Below are 19877 nucleotides of genomic sequence, written 5' to 3'. Positions count from 1 at the left end.
TTTTTATTAGCCTATCTGGTCCTCCCCCTGAATGCCAACTAAGGGTGAAAGGCCCAAAGGATAAGCAAATATGCAAGTTTGAGGTGATCTGCTATGGAGACCTATCTGTCAGTCAACTGGATAGTCAATCAGGTAGGCTGAGGAACAGAGACAAACTACATAACATCACAGAAGGAAATAGTCTTGGCTCAAATGTGCTCCGACACTTTCTTGATCCATCAGAATATCATTATTCAAAGACTTTAGAGCTAACCAGGAATTGCAAAGCATTGTGCACAATGCTAATAGTGCAAAATGCAGGCTAGCAAGAACTAGTCTTTTGCACATCCAGAAGAATTGATGGAGCCTCTTTAGAGGAAATGGTGGGAGAGGTTTCAATCCGAAGTGCTGGAAACCCTACGGAAATTATTCTCACATGCAAAATTTAGGAAATCTGTCTGTTCCTTTAAAGAAAATAATTTAAGGAAAATCATTTTCATACTTTCAATACTGTCAATGGGCTCTATTGGATGCCAGCTGATAGTTGGTGACTTGCAAATGCTTGCAGAATGTCCCTAAATTGAAAAGCTGTTGGCTCAATAATGGGTGAACTTTCTGATGGCGAGGTCACCTGTTGTATAAGGAATGCAAACACCTTGGGATCATTGAATTTGTATCCTGATCTTTTTATTACTATTGACTACAAGGATACAAATTTGCGTACATTGGGTTGGCCAATTTCCCCCAGTTTATAAAAGTTGGTTTTCCAATGTTCTGAGTTGAATGAGATATGGAATGTTAAGTGGGGATCAGAAATATAACAGAATATGGGTACACCTCAGTAAATGGTGGAGGGACTATATTTTGAGTTTTGTGTCTGTCTTTTACACCAGTTTATTTGCAGGGCTTAGTTAATTATGGGTCCTCAGATGAGGATTATTTTTATGACATCAGGGGTGCTTTTACTCCCACCTTTAAATTCAGTCATAAATCCTAGGAATTTCCAAACATGGATTAAAGCGTACTGCACTGCTCCTTAGTTAGGGCTTTGAATATCAAGTTTGGATTCTTAATAGGTTAACTTTTGCCTGGTAATATATAACGACATAACAAAAGAGATAATGCTAAGACTGGGTGAGTGAGCTCATCCAAAATAAAATCCTGCCGGGAAACAGACAATACCTGATTAAGTAAAACTAGGCTGAAGCTCAACACAGCAAAACAATTGAGAAAATGATAAATGCTCTTGGAAGTGTGTGCTTCCCCCTATCCAGTTGGTCAAAATTACATCCCAGAGACCTCAGAGAACCAAACTAAAATGTATAATCATTACAATCTGCTTGCCTACAAACACATCCATTGGTTGACTCCTTTCTTTAAGTCAAAATAATGTGTTTCCCTTTTTTCATTGCTACTCCCATTATTAGTCCATTATGGATGACACAATTTAACCTGCCCTAGATTACGGAGTCGGTCTTCTACTTTACGTTTGAGCTAGTTATCTGATAAACTTACAAAAGGTTCAGAAGAGACTGGCTCAGCTATTAAGAAAGACATAGAGGTTTTACATCATCCAATACCAGCCAGTTTCCATTACGTAAGAGTTGCCATTTTCTAGTCGCTGCATGGCATACTAAAAATACTTTTGCCAATGATTCCCGTTACAGAATCTAGATGCTAAAATCACTCTTTTCTCGCAGTAGAGTCAGCATAAGACAGCAAATATGAAAGTAACAAGCAGTCAGAAAAGAAAGCATGAACAAATTTGATAAGAAACAATATATTTCTTCCATACATGTAAAAAGCAAGTCTTTCTTTGGTTTACTTAATACTACACACCACCCTCAATCAATCACCAAGCCATATAATACCACATCTAATAAGCACAAGGGAGTCGAGTTGCTAACTCAAAGCCAGTACACCAGAAATACGTCAATAGCAGAAATTGTACATGTCTTTTTATTAAAAGCGTTAAAAACATGTATAAAGATTAAAAATGGAGTTAAAAATCTCAACACACTAAATCACATACATTTCATACTCCTGTAGTGAAGCACCAATATTATAACAGGCTGTAGCAAAAAAGTTTGCCACCACAAATAGAATCAACCAATCAGACAAACAATAATGAAGACAATGAGAGTAAGAAAAGACAATACACTTTGTCATCAAAAACACATCTGTGTATAGAAAACGTTAAAACGGGAACCACATATGGGCTAAAAAGTCCTAGTTGCTTTACAATATATGCTGCAATCACGTGGATTTGTACTGTATATGTGGATCTCTGTATGCTATTTATTGTATAGCTAGTCTTTTTATTAATTAGTGCTATGCTATGAATATTGTATTTGATATAGATACTTATACGTTTGTTTTAATGTACAGGAATACGACAATGATTGGCGTCATGTATATGTTATGAGAGTCTAATCTTGGTCTTGAGAAATTTTTTATAATTTGGACGACACCATCGAAACGCTTCAACGCTTTGGTACACAATTCGTGTGGTAGATGGAACCATATATATTTAACGATTGCCAACATATCGGGTTCCAGTTCTAATGTTTTCTACACACGGATGTGTTTTTGATGTCTTTTCTAAGAAAAACCAAAGGTGGTGATGGACGGAGCGTTGACAATACAAACACTCACCCCCAGTCAACTGATCTGTCTTTTCTTATTCTCATTGTCTTCAATATTGTTTGTCTGGTCGGTTGATTCTATATGTGGTTGCTAACTTTTTTCCACATTGACGTATTTCTGGTGTATTGGGTTTGAATTAGCAACTAGTCTCCCTTGTGCTGATTTGATGTGGTATTATTTGGTTTGGTGATTGCTTGAAAGTGGTGTGTGGTATTAAGCAAACCAAAGGAAGACTTGCTTTTTACCTCATATTAGAACGCTATTACTCTATTATTTCAGTTTTTTCTGATTTCTTCAAAACATAACATTCCATAAAGTTTTTTGTGAACACCTACAAATATTTTCATTTTTGGATGGGAGGAAGCATAACCGTGGGAGTCATGTGGCACTGGCAAACCTGCAGTTAACAATATCTTGAAATAGCCAGTAGTTGCTCGGTCTGCAGTTATTTTCTGGTTTGCTGTAAGAGCATTAACACTCAACATGTTAACATTATCTTAGCAGGTATACAATTATCTGGCTATGGGAACCATGGTAGTCATAAAAAACTTCTGCCAAAATGAACTTGCAAAACTCAGTACTCAACGTAAGCATTCTGCCAAGCACCAGAGGTGTTTGGCAAATGTATGAAAAAAACATGTCCCAGAGAATGCACAGATACACCATGAGAGGACAATAGCAATCTACATTTCGTTCTGCTAAGCATTTGAAAAATGTAATCCTGCAAAGCTCCAAATTAGTCTTCTAAGTACCCTGTATTTTATCTGTTTGCGGCCATTCATACTGTGCAAAGCTGAAAGAGGGGGGAAATGTTAGGTAGGGAGTCACTGCTGACAGGAGTGTATTGTCTGCCCTTATGTGACCCAGGTGTGCTACTGGCAAGTGTCATTGATTGCCCAGATCCCAAGATTGCACAAAAGCATTAAAACCTTTGGTGAGGACAGGCCATAGGGAAGTAAAACTGCTAGCGCTATTGATATTTACAACTGAAAGTGGCTTCCAAATTATAAGTCACAGAATTCACAAATAGTTACCTTTTTTAAAACAGCTTCGTTACAAAATATATTAATGGCATTAAATCCAATTTGGCAAACAGAAAACGTGAACAAGCTAAAACATTCAGTACATAACAGATATTCAAATGCAACTCTTTCAAGATAATCCATACAAAAATTATTGATCGCAACCATAAATATTTTTTTGTATGAATAGCATTTTAACATTCATAAAAAAAAGGGATACAATTCCACTACTATTATGGAATTAATATAATATGAACACATGAGGACTATGTTTAATAGATCAAAAACTAAAGTGAGTATTTTTTACAATGTACAATTATTTACAATGACACATTTTATCCAATGCATTAATCTGGTACAGAAATTATAAAATATTTATAATGTGTAAGTAATAAAGTATATGAAATAAGCTAAAAGTATAAGGATCTTTAGTAACGCTTCATCCTCCTATTGTAAAGGTATTGGTTTCATTTTAGGTAAAAAAATAGGATTTGAATGGAATCTAGAATATATTTCTTTGGTTACATGGAGTAATGTTATTAATTTCTAAATCCTTCTTGTGGTTGAAACGCAACCTATTCCACCATGCTAGAAAATATGTTTGTGGAATCGTCCTGTTACTTGTGATGTACTGAATACTAATGCACTTAACATATCTACCAATCTTCCATTCACTGAATATTACCTTCCAACCTGAATTCAAATTCTCTAAAAGACAGCTTGAACCAAAAAATGTAACTTCACAAGGCAAACATTTGTCACTTATGTTTCAATGGGCTATTCAGACCACAACAAAACAAAACCAACATTTTTATATCTTTCAGTAACACAGTAATTTCAAGCCCTTATGACCTTACCTCTTTTGTAACTTGAATCACAGACTCCAGAAGAGCGCCAGTATAACACACGGAAGACTCCGGTATTTCAGCATGCCTGAAACATTTGTAGACTATAAATAAAACTTGTGATACAAAACAGCAATAGAGTCCAACACTTTAATTCTTCAAAGATGATGGTAGTAAATTTTTACAACAGGCACACCACGCCTCTCAGAAATGAATAGGTAATAGTTCTCAGCAGTGTAACATTATTAAGAGGAATCAGCATAAACAATTAATTAAAAGTAGTTTTCTAATTCATTCGGGCATCTGTGTTCTAACTTTTTTTTATGTTCTTCTCATGGAGTAGAAACAGACGCAAGAACCTGGAGGTGAACTGCTGCAGCTCGCCACCATCTTTTGGCTTCCCGATTTCTCCATCCGCTTAACTGATATTCCAGGAACAAAATCTACAGATTCCTTCTTTCCAGAACATGTTCCTCTATTGTGATGACAGGCACCTGAAACCAAGAGTGAAGTCAAAGGAAAGAAGCTAAATACCTGCACACTTGAAGGTCTAGAGTCTGCTTCATGGACCTAAAAACTGCTGAACTCTTTTCAAACTTTTGAACTTCCACTTACAAGTATTTCTACTGCCTAACCCCTTGCTTTCATGCGCGAACTCACTGCAGTCCAGGATCCATTCAGCTTTCACTTTTAGGTCAAGACTACACTACAACAGTAGTGTATGATTAATTTGATTTGATTTATAGATTTGTAAAGCGCACGTATGCCCAAGGGCGTATTGGCGCTGGATGAGCCACAACATACTCTTGGTTAAGAATAGATCATTCGTGTCACTCAGTAGGCGCACATCCTACACATGAAATGGCAGCTGGACGTTATTAGTCACAAGAGCTGTACACAGAAATGAAAGGGGGAGATACGGGCTAGATGTTTGGTTACATATGTTGTGCATCCCTTTTCTTTCTTTCCCCCTGCCCTGTTATATGCACTGTTCTTAGTTTCTACTATCTAATTACGAATCAATTACTCCCACCCAATTGATAATGAATGCCAGCATTCCTGCGAGAGCTATGGGACAATACACGCAGATGTGTGCGGCAATGGATGTTCGCCAATACTCATGCTTCAGAGAACTCTCAATGTGCAGGCTGCAGATGTGTTCACTGTATGTACTTGCCTAGTTGCATTATCCATCTTTTCTTCATGCATCTGGTTGTTAATGTAATGTCGCAAGAATACCTGTAAACCTTGCCCTTGATAACTTTGAACACTGCCCGGGACATGAACTGTAAATCTACTATTTGTAAGCACGGTACCATATATGCTGGCTATACTACCCAACAGTGATCAATATTGTATGCATAACGCTGTACTAAACTTTCAAAATCAATCTATAATTAGATTCACACCAAAAAAAAACTACACTACAACAGGTGCTACATGCTGACTCACCTCCACTGGCCTCAAATGTAACCTACTCTTCAACAGACATGAGATCAAGATTAAATTCCAAAGCATTACACAAAGACATTCATATAAAAACCCTCCTTTTCAGCAATATAACAGACGTGCCAAACTTCACTGTAACACACCCATCAAATGTACTAACAAACTAAATACATTCTGCAGACTGTTAAAAACAGTTCTGGTGAGTCAAGCATTTAAAAACAAATACATCTAGAGCACAACATAGGTGACAACCTCAAAAATATTTACGGCCAAGTCTTTGGATAGAGTTTATGAAATACAACCAGGAAGATCACCTTTCATGTCTGAACCTAAAAGTTACAGAAGGCTCCAGAAAATCTAAAATGTAAGAATATTCAGTAACAATGTGAATCAGCAGCCAAAAATAATTAGATGCTGTCAGCCATGGAGGCAAAACAATACCAAACGCATTCTCAGTATGTGTTCAGGCTCTCACTGTACCATTCCCTCTTGAAGTATGCTAACACACCATGCAGACAAGTCAAAGCAAAATCTAACAAAACAGAGATAGCCTAAACTGAATAGGTTTGAACGCTGTTGGACAGAAAAGGAGAGACAATGAAACAAACATGAACAGGCTTCTCTCCACTGCAGAGAGAAAAGGGTGTAAATAAGCACTCATGTTTGAAGTTCAAATGTAGACAGAAGTCAGAGCAGGGATACCTATATACGAAAATCAACACTTATCTATGTCACTGACAGATAATCTAAGATTCTGTGCACAATCACCCTTGTGCTGGGAAACATAGGAGTAACAGAGTGGAACTAGCTTGACATAAAAAAAGAAAAAACACAAATGTAAAGTGTTTTCTTCCCTTTAAGAGTATATTCTGTAGTTTTAGCATTTGCTAGCACACGATAGTTAATGTAAGATAACAATTAGCATTTATAAAACATCAAATAATTAAATGTAAAACTATACAAGGCGTGTATGTTCTAGATTCTTCCCAAAAGACAAGTCATCAGATCAACATTTCTAAGTAATTTAGATGTTCAGTTCACAAACAAAGTTGTGGGAACGAATGTTCTGATTTACACTGTATCTAACCACAGACTAGATCTGGAACTTTTCACAGCAACTGCTTCCAAGCCAACAGGTGGTGCAATCAGACTCCACCGTGACCTCACCACTTCCAGAAGTGACTGCAGGAAACTGTCTAGAAGTGTCGCCTCTGCGCAATGACATCAGTTTTCCTTGCAACTCTTCCACACCCTCAACTGGAGATAGGCCTCGACAGATTACAAGTGTCACAGTGCATCAAATCTGATATGGATTATTTTCAGACGGAGGTGAGGTACCTGTGAATAGGCAGAGTATCCACCAGAAAGAGACATTTACAAGGTAGGCAACATGTCCTTGTGATGGATACTTCTTATCATATACCCCATAACTTCTAATTAGATTCAAAAGCAGTACGTCCCAAAAGATCAAGTATCTGAGAAGCGGACTTATGCCAGGGAGTTCTGTAGACGAAATGCCCCTCCCTGCAGACCAGATTATGCAGACAGTAGTAACTGTGAAGGTGTGTACAGACGTCCATATAGCAAGCTGGAAGATATACATTAAACACCGGAACACTCCTCACCAACGATGTAGAGGCAACCTGGACTCTGGTGGAATGATCTTGCAAGCCCTCAGGATACGGCTTTTTGGGAGAGTGCACAGCATGTCTTTATACAAAGGATGTTCCACTTGGACAAGCTTTACTTCCGGGCCACCCGTCCCTTTCTAAGAGCTGGCAAATCCAATAAATAGATGGTTATTCACACAGTGAGAGGAGGGAGGTGGAGCTAAAAAGGGAGAGTGATGGGTCAGTGCTTTGCTAATCTCCCAACGAGCCGTAGGCCCGGCATTGGCAGATGTCAGCTCTGCATCGGAAACAGGAATCCAGGTTGAATCTGGAGTCGACATCACTGAAGTCGAGGACGGTGTCGGAGTGGCTGTAAGAGACTAGCTCTCCGGTGCAGGAGTGGAGTCAGAGGTATAGAGAGAGGCCCAACAGGGACACCCCTCCCACTTAACCTGGACTGGGAATCTTTTTGGCTCCATAGGGCCTGAAAGCACTCCACAGGGAGCCAGCATGGTCTAGAAAAGTTTCTCAAGACCTCGATCTGCTGCAGGCTTGATGATGGCCCAGGGAACTTGTGGTGTATCGAAGCCAGCTCAGAACAGACACAGAGTCAGACTATGGGAGCAAAGACGGGGTCTACGAGTGTCAACTGCGCTCTTTCTTCTCAGAGTGAGAGTTAAAGAGTACAAAGTGGAGTCCTGCTTGGGGTTCTTAAGTTTTTTTGCAAAATTTGTTTCTTAACTTTATTGTGGACTTATCAGAGAGCGGTGACTTTTAGCGGGACCAGTCTGTTGCTTGGAGAGCAACTTCTCATGGTTTTGGAGACAGATATGCCCGCCTCCCATGCCATAATGGCCTTCAATGTATACGGGAGAATGTGTGAAGGAGTTAGAGTAGTGCTTAGACCAAAGACAACTCCACACGCGGACATCATGTGGATCTGTTAAAGACAACTGCTTCCTGCAGTCCTGGTTCATTCTAAAGCCTGTGGTCTTCAAGGAGACATTATCCCAAGCACACGGTCAGGAAAAAAATTATTTTGGAGTTGGGTAAACACCAACATATGTTGGAAGCGAAGCTCTGTGTCTCTCTCCAAGGACATGGAAAGAGAGAAGTCGATATCAGTGTACAGGGGTGTTGCCTATATACAGGTCCATGCTTTCACTTCCACAGGAGGGGAGCTCGCCACTGACCCCGATGGAGACAACCTGTCGGTGCAGAGAAGCAATTGCTATGAAACGTTCTGGATCCAGTCTGGCTCCTGAGAGACTTCAAAATGAGAGCAATCTGTGGATCGAAGTATCCACCAGAAGAGATATTTACAAGTGCTGCAAGGATGTAAAGGATAAAGGGATAAAGGGATTCCATCGGCAATAAATTAGATTCCTACATTGCAGCAATTTTGATGTGTAATTTTGCCATTTCAAGCGATTTGTCATCCCACTGAGTTTAGGAGCAGTTTTCTCTTAGGGGTAAATTCACACCTATGATCAATAATCAAACAAGCTGTTATTATCGACACAGAGGAGTCAAGACCTTTACATTTATTCCCTCCCTGAAGCCTAGTGCACAGGAGAAGACCTTGAAGGACATGTAAGTTGATATAGAGCAAAATCCCCTTGCTATGCTCTCCATTTAAACAATTGCTTCAAGTTACCAAGCATATTCATGCCATAATCCTTACAAATGTAGAAGATGTTTCACAATTTGTTCAGGGATTAGCCTTTTCTCATGAGTGGTAGTGGCAGCCCAAACAACAGCCTCACAGACCGATCCATCTTGAAATCGCCTTAGCTCAGACTTCTCACCCCAAAATTTCTGAAACTCCACTGCCTGCATGTAGAAGAAAGAAAAATAATGAATAAATACTGTAGAATCAGGAACGGGTAAAGTAAAGCTTAGAGTGGGTCATAAAGTTGAATACCCTTTGGTGGCAAACCGGCAGTAATAATGCAAATAGTACTTTATAAGCAACATTAAGAGCTCCAGCGTTCATGCCAAACATCTTAATCAATTTTGTCAAAAACATTCAGTAACTTCAATCACACCAGGATGCCTTTCCTTTTCGCAACAGTTTATGTAAAGTGCACGAGGAACATGTTTTCTGTGTGGAATGGAGCGATAAGACAAGGAACAAAAGTGTTTTTGCAGGATAAGGATAATGACTGAAGTACATTTTTAATACTAGACAGATACAGAACCAGGCAAAAGAGGAAGGACAGTAAAGTTACAGTCTCAGATGAATGTAGCTAAAATGACACAAAACAAAGTTCCTTAAATATGTTAGAGTAACTATTATGCCACAATAATGGCCATTTAAACGTAGGGGTAGTTAGAAATTGTAGAGTGATGAGGTAACCTCACGAAATTAGTGAATGAAAAGATCTGAAGTGAATCTGGCCAACCAACAGGCAACTAAAATTAAGACTCTATAGTTTAAGGAAGTACGGAAAAATTTCCATTTTTGCTAGAAGATTCTAGCCCAGAACTTTATTTAGAGCCTCTCTGAACAGGTTTGCCTCTACTGATATAGAGTCCATTTTATGCTCCAGTACCAATCTGAAGAGTTTTACTGCACAGAGTATCTCCAATAACATTGAATCTGGCCACTTGTCTCACTCATAAATTTTCTGTATTGCTGGAGTTCTTGCTGCTCACAAACTAATATTTTTCCACTCTGGTTTGTATTGGCCAGTGACTCCGGTCACGTACTATGTTTTAAAAAGACAGCAAGAACTTCTAATCAAGTGGTATCTGGAGGGAGGGACTCTTCCACAATCAAATCTTGTTGCTTTCACCAATGTTTTGAAGCCTCCCTGATTTCAAAGATTTAGTATACATCCACCAGTTTATTTGTTCCTTGGTCTCTCTCGCTCTCTCGCTCTCTCTCTCTCTCCCTCCCTCTTATTTGCTAGTAGGTTCACATGAAAAACATGATTGCCCCTGTGATTTAAAATACTAAAGGCAGTGATCAGAGTTAAATGAGCAGAAAATAATCCAGTATATGAAGCCGAACAAATCTATTTCACGGATTTTGATACTTGGACTAAATGGATTTAGATCCGCACATTGGCAATAAATATCCTATTCAAGCATTTTGCAGAGAGGTGAATTAACAAAAAAGGCATCCACATAAAGCGCACATGAAGAATAAAAGACAGAGGCAAAGTGTATGATTGGGTTACACAGACCTTCGCGTTATCAGCCTCAGGGCCTTTCTCGAGGATACTGTTGTAGTACTCTGGTCTTAATAACAACCCAAATGAGAGGTAATCAATATCTTTGTGCTTCGGTGGATCATCAGCAATCGGCCACTGCAAGTGAAACAGTATAGTCATTTATCCAAGGTTCACTAAAAAAAGCAAAGTACTAAACAACTTTCATGTTACATCTACAATGGATAAAGCATTCTCGCCTCTAAGGTACAGAAAAGTTACCTTCCAGTGCAAATGTTTAATTTAAAAACTCTAACACAAAGAGGGGTCCACAGGTACAGAAAGGTAATTAATTGCCTTACTTTGCCTTATGTAGATGTAGGCGCTGTTCCCCCATTACTACTTAATGGAGGGATAGGAAATTGCTTCTTCAAATCTCATTAGAAAAAATAAACAGCAGAACAATTCTACTGGCAATTTGGGGTGCTCAGACACCGTCTGACTAGAACAACATCTTGTGTGATTCAGGATTAATGATCACAAGCTAAGGTATTTTCATAAAATGGGGTAACCATACAGCCTATATACTTGACTCCTAATGGCATAATAAGGAATGATGAATGATGGCAGAGAAGGTTCTGTACTCTAATCGCCCCAATACACCTAGATGTTTCCAAAGGTATATGGACAGTAGAATGAATTCCACTGTCTTGAAGGAGTTTCATTCACCCACATATTAACCATCAATGATTTAGTGAGCCAGCTGAACTACAATGCCGACAGTTACCGAATAGGGCTATGCTTCTTTACATTAATATTGGATCACAAAATGTTAATTGAGATATAAATGGGAACGCGCTTGCTGAGAATTCTGCAAATTTATATGCCTGATATTAGGTCATGTAAAGGATCAGAGCAAAAAATCCAGCACCAGACACTTGTTGAGTGCGACAGCCTCTAGTATCTTGCAAACACCTCGGTGCAGTTAGGTCGGGGGTGTGACCCACATGCACCCCAATTTAGGAGGTATAAATACCCCCACTAACACAAGCACAAAATTGACCCAGCACCCGAGAAGCACAGATAGTATGTTATGTAATAGCAATATAGCATAATGTTTCTAAAACCATAGCAAAATTAGAACAGATCGCTCCCCAACGAAAAAAAGCAAAACAATGGTGTTTCGATTGTAGAAACATGGTCCTTTTTATTCCAAAATTTCTTACCAGACACAACGAAATTGCTTGACAACGCGTTTCATCCCTTTCTTGGGACTTCTTCAGGGTTCAAATAGGTTCCTTTAATCTTTGTTGTTTCGCGTGTAGGCTTATAAATAGATTATAATGATCAGCAAGACACATGTAGCATGTCTGAAATCAATATGGTTTCCGTACGGTCAGGTAATGTCAGAAGGGCATCATGTATCGCGTCATTAGGTGGCAAAAGTATGGGAATAAGTGTATCCCTTTGCCTATGTGCGGGTCTTCGATTTTGAAAAAGGTATACAAAGACAGACTATCTGTTCTAATTTTGCTCTGGTTTTAGAAACATTATGCTATATTGCTGTTACATAACATACTATCTGTGCTTCTCGGGTGCTGGGTCAATTTTGTGCTTGTGATATTAGGTTATGTCACAGTCTGCTTAGAGGATAGACTGTAGGCTTTGTATGTAAACGGGATTAGAAAGTCAAATGATTTGAGAGAAAGTGTATCACGGGGACAAGTAAAAAGAAAGTAAAATGGAATTTCAGGACTTTTAGAAGAAAAGCTCATCTTCCTTACTTCTGGACTCTGTGGCAGTGCATGTGACAGCATAACCAATCGATCTCCAAGGCCACGACAGAAAAGAGAGAGTAGTAAAGGTAGTACGGCTGCAACATAGTTCCCACTGTAATCTATAAGCTCATTCAGAAGTTTCATCTTCTTGCATGTCACCTGAAGTTTGGCCAAATTTCTTAAGCTGAAAAAGAAGATGGAGACAAGTGAGTCAATACCATTCACTGTGACTGTCTGGTTTCTGTGTAGCACATTGTCAGTGTTTCGACCAGGGCAAGAGGCCGTAAGCATCCTTTTTATAGGGGTTGCGAAGGGAGGGGGGCAAAACAAAAAATTATATTTTTTAAAAGCCTTATCTTCAGCCGGTCGCATCGCGCTCCTCTGCTTCAGGCACAGGCTCCCAGAATGCTCTGCGGCTAATCCTGAAGCTGCTCTCTTATGAGAGCAGCTTCAGGATTGGCCTAAGTGCCCTCGATCAGCGCTCTAGGACACCCTGGGAGTCTGTCCCTGCTCTCTCCAACCCCAGCAATGCCGCTGGGGTTGAAGAGCGGATCACTGCACATGATTGGTTTGGCTGGCCCGAGACATAATGGGGAGCCGCGGCCAATAGGCAATAAGACAAGGCAGCTGCGGGTCAAAAAGGTTTGGGAACCACTGTCCTAGGGAGTGGAGTTGTGGATGTCTGGATTTGAAGAACTGGCTGTTGGTATTTTCTGATGTTGCAAACAGGTCTATTTCTGGTATCCCCCACTTTCTGAACACCTTCTCGGTCACTGCCTGATTCAGCTCCCATTTGTGTGAGGTGGATGCTTTTCTGCTCAGTTTGTCAGTTTCTATGTTTTGCCTAACCTTGATAGGTGTATCGTTGTTATGGTCATCTGTCTCTGGATGGCCGATCTCCATATTTCTTGTGCTAGCTTTGAAAGGGTGAAGGATCTTGTTCACCTCTGCATGTTGAGGTAGAACATTGTTGTTTTGTTGTCCATTGAACCTGTATCGATTTACCCCATAACTGCTTCTGAAAGGCTTTTAAGGCTAGGAACACTGTCCTTAGTTACAGTAAGCTTATGTGGTGTACGGGCTTACAGAGTCCTCTGACACTGAGCTTCTCCCTATGAGCTCCCCATACCATGTGTGAAGCATCCGTGGTGATAGTCACTATTGGAGTTAATAGCATGAAATGCCCTTCTACTGTTCTACTTGCCCTGTTCAACCCAATCATTTCCTTCTGCACTCTATGAGTGACAAACACTAGATCTTCCCAACTCCCCATTGCTTTCGTCCATTGCCTCTGGACCCTTTCCTGTGTAGCCTCGAATGTGGTATTAGTGATATGCAGGGAGCCACCATTCCCAACAACTTCTCCACAGACCTCACTGTCAGAGACTGACTCTTCTGGTAGTGGCGAGATATTATTGCCAGTACCCTCTTTTTGCATGGGAATGCCCTCAATTGTGTTGTGTTGATTCTTGCTCCCCAGAAGAGCTTCATTTGTTCCGGCGTGGGCAATGATTTTTCTGTGTTTATGGAGAACCACAGTCTGTAGAGTATTATCTTCACTGTTTTTATGTTCTCTCTGTATTTGCGGGCAGAACTCACCTTTACCAGACAGATTTCTTGGTAGGGGTACATATGTATTTCTTTTCTTCTCACATGCTACAGCCACTAAGCAGTTTGTGAATAACCTAGAAGCCTATTTTATTTTGAATGATAGAACCCTGAATTGAACTGAAACCCTGAAAGGTCTAGTATAGGCCGAAGCAATTTGTCTGATTTTGGTACGAGGAAATATGTTGAGTAGTTTCCCTGGTTTATCTGCTTAAGGAGCACTTTCTCTATACCCTGTTTTTGCAGCAATTATTCCACTTCACTGCAAATTAAGGAATTTTCTTTCTTGGTACAGGTTGTTTTTTTTTAGCTCAGTAATGCAGTGTATTTATTTGGCTAATGTGGCCCCCCCCACTCCAGAAGAAAGGCTCCTATCCCCTCCCCCCCCCCCCCCCCCCCCCCGAGGTGGCATGTGTGGGTGGGATCTCTGGTTTTGTAAGTCACTTGCCTGCTGCTGCCGCCACCCCACCGGGCAACTGCCCTTTCCCTGCCCCACAACAGAGTTGCCTCTGGGGTACCTGGTACTGCAGAGTGAGTGTTTGTGTGTGACTTTTGTGTTGGAGAGAAAAAAATACCTCTATTCGATTTCATTTAAAATCATAAAAGCGCGATTCAATTAACCCACAAGATACTTAAAAGTCATCGAACATAGCTACTAATTTGAATACGAAATTACATTAAACTTGTTAAAACGTGTTGAAATGTCTGGTGTGTTGCAGCGGCTTGGAAGCCTCCTCTTCCAATCAGCCTTCTAGTGGGAGTGATTCCCCTTCTCTGCTGTCCTTTAAATTGTAGAGCGACCAACAACTTTGCCATCTCGTTATCCTTCTTTAATTGTTGCAGTGTGTCATCTACTGCACTCTGAAACGTGTTCCCTGTTGAAAGGAGAGTTATTGATGTTGGCCTGGGCATAATTTCTGAAGCCAGAGCCTCTGAGCCAGGCATCCCTCCTTAATGTTGATCCTGCTACCAGTTGCCTATTCGCTGTGTCGGCAGCATCCAGTGATGATCAGAGCCGGACTGGCTGGGCATCGGGTTGTTTCCTCAGTAGGCTGGAAGAATGGGGGCTGGTTTTGTTAATGAGGGCCGATTTTGCAGCAGTGCTGTAATATCTGTGTGATAGCCTGGCCGTCTTTTTTGAAGACAAGATCTGTAAAATTATCAAAGGGTTAGAAGGGGATAGCATTGATGTTGGGGCTTGTGGACCCCCACAGGACATGAAGGAAGGATGGACTGGTGTGAGCAAAACATTAGGTCAGAGGCCCTTTCTTGATCACTTAGATATACCTTCGGTGGAAGATTTTAATAAAGTAGCATTGGGTGTTTCCTCTGGTTCACCCCTGGACCCTCTTCCCCATAGGGTTTGAAAAGCACTAGGCGCTGAACTATTCCCTTTGTTAAGACCTGCCTGGCTAGCCATAAACTTAATTTAATCGGACTTGTGCTGCCTGATTGCTTGCTCCCATAGCGTCCTGTTGTCCTTGTTGTTGTTGCTTCCACCATTTTGTTGTGCCTGCAGCCCGTCCCTCCCCCTACGCTACCGCCTCCCAGCTACCCCTCCCACCCACGAATGACCAGGAACAGCCCGGCTGGAAAGCCTCTGTGACCTGCCTAGCTTCGTGTGAAGCGGTCGCTCCAGCCCACCTCCCGACCTGCAAGCGCTGTATTGGTATCGTAGCGCTGCCTGTCCACACTGCCATTCTTCATATTGATTCTGCTCCTGATATCCGGCGTAGCGCTCCGCATTGCATTATTTGTGTACAATATTTTATTCGACCTGTGTGCTTAGCGCTGCTCTTTCTCTCTTCGCATTGCTTTCAGTGTTTAGACTACTTTAACTGTGTGCGTAGCGCTGCCTTCCCCCACTGCCATAAACTTAATTTAATCGGACTTGTGCTGCCTGATTGCTTGCTCCCATAGCGTCCTGTTGTCCTTGTTGTTGTTGCTTCCACCATTTTGTTGTGCCTGCAGCCCGTCCCTCCCCCTACGCTACCGCCTCCCACGCTCCGCCTCCTCCACTACTCCACTTATGACAGATGCATCAACGCGCAGCGTTCACGCGCAGCGATCGCGCGCCGAATGTGCGCCAAAGGTAAGCCCGTCTGCGCCTGGACCGCGTCCAGCGCCAGACCCCCTGGCCCCCGCCGTACCCAGCCCACTAGACTCACATACGATGCCGCAACTCTCCTCGCCCTCAACCCCGGACGCACACCGCAATGCTGCGAAGCCACCCCAGGACGTACCCACGGCCCATTCGCCTGCCTCTCCTGCAAGTTCAACTGCTTCAGGATCCTCACCAAATCCACTTCCTCCATACACAGCACCGTCTCCAACCGCCTGAAGTGCATCCTGCTCAACACCCGCTCGGTCCACAAACACGCTACCGAACTCTGGGACCTACTCGACACTGCGTCACCGGACATCGCCTTCCTTACAGAAACATGGATGAACACATCATCAGCACCCGACATCGCCATAGCCATCCCGGACGACTACAAGATTATCCGCAAAGACCGCTCCAACCAAACAGGAGGAGGCATCGCCATCATCCATAGGAACACCATCAAAATCACGACCAGCTCCGACGACAATCTTGCAACCGCCGAACATCTCCACTTTCAGATCCACACCGACCCCAGGACCACACTCAGAGGCACCCTCATCTACAGGCCACCAGGAACACGCACCCAATTCAGCGATGACATCACCGACTTCGTCAGCCCACATGCCCTCACCTCCGAGAACTACATTCTGCTGGGAGACCTCAACTTCCACCTTGAAAACAAACACGACAGCAACACCTCCACCCTTCTGGACAACATGGCCAATCTCGGACTCAAACAACTTGTTGACACCCCCACTCATGTAGCCGGACACACGCTTGACCCTATCTTCACCTCCAGCAAGCACATTTCCTTCGACCGCACCACAGCTCTCCATTGGACGGACCACAGCTGTGTTCACTTCAGCTACAAAACCACCCTGAACAACAACCGCCCACAACCTATTCCTCGAAGAAACTGGAACAAAATCACCTACGACCAACTCCTCTCATCACTCAACCAAAACCCTCCCACCCTCTCATTGGACCCTAACCAAGCGGCCACCGATCTCAAGCAATGGATCACCCACAGTGCTGACGAATTAGCACCCCTGAAAAAGCACCAGATCAAATCAACCAGCAAAAAGGCTTCCTGGTTCAATGATGATCTCAAAAAATCCAAGAAACTATGCCGCACCCTGGAGAAAACGTGGAGAAAAAACTCAACCACCGACAACATGGCCCCCCTCAAGGCAGCCACCCGCAACCACCACCAACTGATTCGATCCGCCAAGAAATCAGCATTCAAGGATCGTCTCGACAACAACACCCACAACAGCAAGGAACTTTTCAACATTGTCAAAGAATTCACCAACCCCACCGCAGCATCCAACGACATCACCCCCTCCCAAGACCTCTGCGACGCGCTATCCTCCTTCTTCTACAACAAAATCGCCGACATCCACAACAGCTTCAAGATCCCTCCCAGCGATCAACCCTCCCCACACCTCTCAGATAGCACTCCGCCAACTAACTACCTTAGCGCCTGGAACACAATAACCACTGAAGACACCATCCGCCTAATGAACTCAATCCATTCTGGCTCGCCAACCGACCCCTGCCCCCACCACATCTTCAACAAAGTTGACTCCATTATCGCACCCCATCTTCGTGATGTCATCAACTGCTCGTTCAACTCTGCCACCTTTCCAGAAAGCTGGAAACACGCCGAACTCAGCGCCCTCTTGAAGAAACCCACAGCAGACCCCTCCGAACTTAAAAACTACCGACCCATATCCCTCCTCCCTTTCCCCGCCAAAGTCATTGAGAAAGCAGTCAACAGCCAGCTCGCCGCCTTCCTTGAATCTAACAACTCCCTCGATCCATCTCAATCCGGATTTCGAGCCAAACACAGCACCGAAACAGCCCTCATTGCAGCAACAGACGACATCCGAACACTACTGGATAACGGAGAAACTGCGGCCCTCATTCTACTCGACCTTTCCGCCGCTTTTGACACGGTCTGCCACAGCACCCTTATACAACGCCTCAGCAACATCGGCATACAAGGAAAAGCCTTGGACTGGATCATCTCGTTCCTCGCCGGGAGAACTCAAAGAGTCCGACTTCCCCCATTCAACTCAGAAGCCACAGAAGTCATATGCGGAGTACCACAAGGGTCATCACTCAGTCCCACCCTCTTCTATGTTTACATGAGCCCACTCGCATCCATCGCACGCCAACACAACCTCAACATCATCTCTTACGCCGACGACACCCAATTAATCCTTTCCCTCACCAAAGACCCGAACACCGCCAAAACCAATCTTCACGAAGGCATGAAAGAAGTAGCCGAATGGATGAAACAAAGCCGCCTAAAACTCAACTCAGACAAAACTGAAGTGCTCATCCTAGGATCCTCACCATCTGCCTGGGACGACTCTTGGTGGCCTTCCGCGCTGGGCACAGCACCCACTCCCACAGACCACGCACGTAACCTTGGCTTCATCCTAGACTCCTCTCTCTCGATGTCCAGACAAGTCAACGCCGTCTCATCCTCCTGCTTCAACGTTCTTCGCATCCTCAAAAAGATCTTCCGCTGGATCCCCCTCGAAACAAGAAAGACTGACTCACGCACTGGTCACGAGTCGGCTGGATTATGGTAACACTCTATACGCCGGAATCACAGCAAAATTACAGAAAAAACTCCAACGCATCCAAAACTCATCAGCGAGACTCATATTGGACATCCCTCGCCGAGATCACATCACCGGACACCTAAAGGCCCTCCACTGGCTTCCCGTCAACAAAAGAATTACGTTCCGTCTTCTCACCCACGCACACAAGGCCCTCTACAACCTAGGGCCCGAATGCCTCAACACCCGACTATCCTTCTACAAACCCACCCGCCAACTAAGAGCGTCCAATCAAGCCCTCGCCACAGTCCCACTCATCCGAAAATCCACCATGGGGGGCAGATCCTTCTCCTTCCTGGCTGCCAAGACCTGGAACTCACCCCCCTCTCACCTCCGCCTCACTCAAAACCACATCTCATTCAGAAAAGAACTTAAAACCTGGCTATTCGACAAATAATGAACCCCCTCCCCAAGCGCCTTGAGACCCTCTGGGTGAGTAGTGCGCTCTATAAATGCTCGAACTTGAACTTGAAGACAGCTGTGTAGCCAATCCCTGTGTAGCGGGATGGTTCATTCCTGCTGGAAACAAGCAGTTGTATCCCCTGTACTGAAAAAACCTTCACTTGACCTTGCATGTCTCACAAATGACAGGCCTATCTCTCTCCTTCCATACCCAGTGAAGATCATTGAGCGACTGGTAAGCAAGGCGCTCTTCCAGTTTCTGGAGGCAAATGATATATTGGAGGATGTGCAATTCGGCTTCCGTCCAGCACACGGGACGGAGACCGCCCTACTGACTGTGTTGGATGATCTTGGGATGCGTGCAGACAGGGGTCACTCTGCCATACTGATCCTGTTAGAACTGTCTGCCGCATTCGACACAGTCAATCATAAGGTCCTCCTGAAACAGATGGAAGGAGTGGGGATTGTGGGTCTGGTGCAGAAGTGGCTCCATTCTTATCTGTCTGACAGATGTCAGGCAGTGGCTCTTCCACCCTTCCGCTCTAAGATCACCAAGATACACTATTGGGTTGCGCAGGGATCTGCAATCAGCCCTATATTATTTAACGCTTATATGCGTCCCCTGGTGGATGTCATTAGATCTTAT

At 43.1% G+C, this 19877-nt stretch overlaps 1 protein-coding gene across 1 annotated transcript in view; it reads right to left on the bottom strand.

Annotated features, from left to right (window-relative positions):
• NOL6 (nucleolar protein 6) overlaps positions 1–19877 on the bottom strand; it is a 471490-nt gene that overhangs the window by 299705 nt on the left and 151908 nt on the right. The window contains exons 12-15 of the mRNA XM_078674724.1: positions 12491–12668; positions 10743–10865; positions 9236–9384; positions 4505–4580 (exon numbers count right to left, since the gene is read on the bottom strand). Of these exons, the coding sequence (XP_078530850.1) occupies positions 4505–4580; positions 9236–9384; positions 10743–10865; positions 12491–12668 (526 nt within the window). The remainder of the gene's footprint in view (positions 1–4504; positions 4581–9235; positions 9385–10742; positions 10866–12490; positions 12669–19877) is intronic.

This window comes from Lissotriton helveticus, chromosome 2_1 (assembly GCF_964261635.1).
Source record: "Lissotriton helveticus chromosome 2_1, aLisHel1.1, whole genome shotgun sequence".
Lineage (NCBI taxonomy): Eukaryota > Metazoa > Chordata > Amphibia > Caudata > Salamandridae > Lissotriton > Lissotriton helveticus.
This window is presented reverse-complemented; position numbering and strand designations above follow the sequence as displayed.